The sequence below is a fragment of the Corvus brachyrhynchos genome, unplaced genomic scaffold (genome assembly GCF_000691975.1).
Source record: "Corvus brachyrhynchos isolate BGI_N302 unplaced genomic scaffold, ASM69197v1 scaffold65, whole genome shotgun sequence".
Classification (NCBI taxonomy): domain Eukaryota; kingdom Metazoa; phylum Chordata; class Aves; order Passeriformes; family Corvidae; genus Corvus; species Corvus brachyrhynchos.
The window spans coordinates 495273-498633 of NW_008238365.1; the positions used below are offsets into that span (position 1 = coordinate 495273).

Below are 3361 nucleotides of genomic sequence, written 5' to 3' on the forward strand. Positions count from 1 at the left end.
CCCGGCGTGGTCCCACCCTCCTGCCGGGGAGCTGGCAGCGAGAAGGGCCCCCTGAGCCTCCTTTTCTCCAGGCTGAGTCCCCCCTGCTCCCTCAGCCGCTCCTGGTTCTCCAGACCCTTCCCCAGCTCCGTTCCCTGCCCTGGACGTGCTCAGTGTCTGTCTTGGGAGTGAGGGGCCCAAAACTGACCCCAGAGTTTGAGTTGCCTCAGCAGTGTCAGCACAGGGGAACAATCGTTGCCCACTTTGGCTCATGTTCAGCTGCTGTCGACCAGCACCTCCGGGTCCCTTTCTGATGGGAAAATATGAGAACTTTGACCTTTTTTTCCTTACTTTTCTCTCATTCTGAAAATGGGAGCATTTTCCCTTCCCCGGCCCTACGTTTCCTCTGAGAGAGATGACCCCTGGCCCCATCGCAGCCTGCCAGTTCACCAGGTTCCTCTTCCTCCACCACAACAAGAGCCTCCTGAGCAAGGCCGGGCAAACAGCCGCTGATAACACAACTTCCAGGTTGCTCTTCCCAAGGCCAGAGCGCCGGGGCCATTGAACGCCGGGCCCAGACGAGCGCCCTGTGTTTGTCTGTGAACCCTGGCAGTGACACCTGCCCGATGGGGCCTTGGTGCCATGGTACAGCCTGGGGTAATGACTCTGTTTATCCTGTTTGGGTAATCCTGATAAGGCCGCACAGCCCCTCCCCGCCGCCGATTCATTGAGAAAACGGCCGTTGACACCGCGCCGGGAACTCGCTCGGCCCGGCCCAGGGACAACGGGGTTGGCTGGGTGGTTTTAATGAGGGCTGCTTAATCAGGCCGGTCAAGGCTGTGGAGGGGTGTTCACTGTGACCCAGCCTTATAAGAGCTGGCTGGCGCAGCCACGAGCTGGCAGAGCTGGGAGGACGGGGACAATCCAGCCTGTGACATATTTTGGAAGGGATTTTACATCTCTCTCCCACCTGCTGAATTTCGACGAGGACTTGGCTCAGCCATGAGCACCAGCGTGGATATGGAGTGTGAGAGGTGCCAGTGCCACGGCAAGGACAAGCACCCTGCCATCCTGTACACCCTCCTGAGCCAGAACCTGCCTCGTGGCGGGGCCCGGCAGCGCTGCCTGTGCCACCAGCGCCGCACCGTGTGCCTGCGCACGCCACACCTCACCTGCCAGGCCGCCTCTGACGTGCTGGTCAAAACCATCAACTTCATGAAGAACGTCGCTGCCTTCCACCTGCTGCCGCGGGAGGATCAGCTGCTGCTGCTGGACAGCTGCTGGGTGCCCCTCTTCCTGCTGGGGCTGGTGCAGGAGATGGTGACCTTCGAGGTGATGGAGGCCCCGGCCCCCAGCATGCTCAAGAAGATCCTCCTCAGTGGCCAGAGCAAAGGGCAGGAGCCCGAGGGGACACAGCCCACGCTGGCTGCCGTGCAGCAGCTGCAGTGGTGCCTCCACAGCTTCTGGAGGCTGGACCTGAGCCCCAACGAGTACACCTACCTGAGGGGAGCCATTCTCTTCAATCCGGGTGAGTGCCAGGCCCTCGTGGCTCTGCCGGCCAGCGCTGGCAGCTGGACATGGAATCACAGCATCCCAGAATCACTGAGGTTGGAAAAGATCTCCAAGACCATCAAGCCCGCCCTGGGCCAATCCCCACCTTGTCACCAGCCCGGAGTACTGAGTGCCACGTCTAGGGGTAGGGACTCCACCACCTTCCTGGGCAAACACAGACCTCGTGGCTTGGAGATGCTCAGAGATGGGCAGGTGTGAGCAGCAGAGAGGGCTGGTCACCTTCTCCCTAACTCTGGTCATTCCCAAATGTACTGGGAAGCAGGGAGGATGTCAAAACCTTTGCCTGCCCTGCAGACAATAAGTCCTGGATTCCTTTACTTTTAATGATTTTGCCCATTAACTTCTTTTCCCGCTCACACAGCATCCCCGGAACAGCTACGCCTCAGCAGTGCTGTGTCCATCTCTTAGCGTGGCCTCAGAGATCCCTTCTGAGAAATGGGGACGGGTGGGAATGGGAGAAACCTGGAGCTGTTTCCCATCCTTCTTCATCTCCCTCTCTCCCTCCTCTCCCTCGCAGACATCCCTGGGCTGAGGGCTCCGCTCTACATCGAGAGCCTGCAGTGGGAAGCCCAGCGAGCGCTCCGGGAGCTGCTGCGGCCGCTGCACCCCGAGGATCAGGGCCGCTTTTCCCACATCCTACGGGTCACCTCCTCCTTGAAATCCATCCCTGCCGCCCTCGTCACGGACCTGTTCTTCCGGCCCATCATCGGCGACGCGGACATGGGGGAGCTGCTGGTGGAGATGCTGTTTGAGGTCGCGGGCTGGCCGCAGGCCCCGTGGCTGCCCCTGCCCCGCTGAGCGGGGATTTGGGAGAGAAGCGCTCCGGACTCTGCGGGAACGCCGTGTTTCACTGGGGCCGAGGCTGCAGCATCGCTGGGAAGCAGCTGTGGCTCAGCAGATGTTTCAGCAGCTCCTGCTCCGCCTGGGCCAGTCTCCAGCCCCGGGAGCGTGTGTGGGTGAGGGGTTTCCTTCCCTGTTCCAGAGCACGGAGCTCTGCTCCCAGTTTCTACTCATTTTGCTGTGAACTCCAAGCAGTGAGGGTTGTCCCCAGCTTGATCCCGTGGTGTCTGGTGGCCTCAGTGGGATCACTGACCGAGGGCTAACATTACAGAATCAGCTCTGGCTCTGGCTTCTGTGCTTAGAAATACGCAGGAAATTTCTTCAGGGAAAAAGCCAGAGTGTTAAATCCTACAGGGTGTACAGACTCGCCCCTCTTTTCCTTAGATTCTCTCTTTCCTCCATAATTCCATGAAATACAAAAGGATTAAGAGCACTTAGGAGCACCTAAACCTACTGCACCTCATTTGGGGCTCTGGGCTTTCCCATTTGTGTGAAAAGTGAACCCCGAGTGGAGCTGGTTTAGTGGGAGATCCAAACCTCCCTCACTGGAGTTAGAGCCAGGTGCACACCTGGAAAACTCGCTCCTCCTGCCCCCAACAGGCAAGGTGTCAGTATTTTATAAGTGAACATTCATGTGGTTTGTATATAAGATGCAATAAATTATTTTTTTAATAAAATGTTTGGTGCTTTGGAACACGGTGGTTTGGAACACAGTGTTGAATTTGGGGTGGGCAGAAAAAACTGCAGTCGTGGAAAAGATAGAATGCAGTAAAAAGGGATTTTCCATAAAAATCCATCTGGCAACGCAGACAGGTTGATTGCCAGACAGTGGGAGCTGTTGGATGAGCAGCTCCTGGCTGCTTCCAGCACACAGAGATTTCCAGGACCAAATCCCCACGCTGGACCTTTCTCCGGCTGTTGAGATCCAGGTGCCTCTCCTGAGGGCGCTGTCAGAGGCGGCTGCTCTGCC

At 57.9% G+C, this 3361-nt stretch overlaps 1 protein-coding gene across 1 annotated transcript; it reads left to right on the top strand.

Annotated features, from left to right (window-relative positions):
• Positions 1 to 91: 91 nt before the first annotated feature.
• NR0B2 (nuclear receptor subfamily 0 group B member 2) lies at positions 92 to 3085 on the top strand. Its single transcript, XM_008635142.2, has 2 exons — positions 92 to 1507; positions 2069 to 3085. The coding sequence occupies exons 1-2, from the start codon at positions 982 to 984 to the stop codon at positions 2347 to 2349; spliced, it is 807 nt and encodes a 268-aa protein (XP_008633364.2). The 5' UTR covers positions 92 to 981; the 3' UTR covers positions 2350 to 3085.
• The last annotated feature ends 276 nt before the right edge of the window (positions 3086 to 3361 follow it).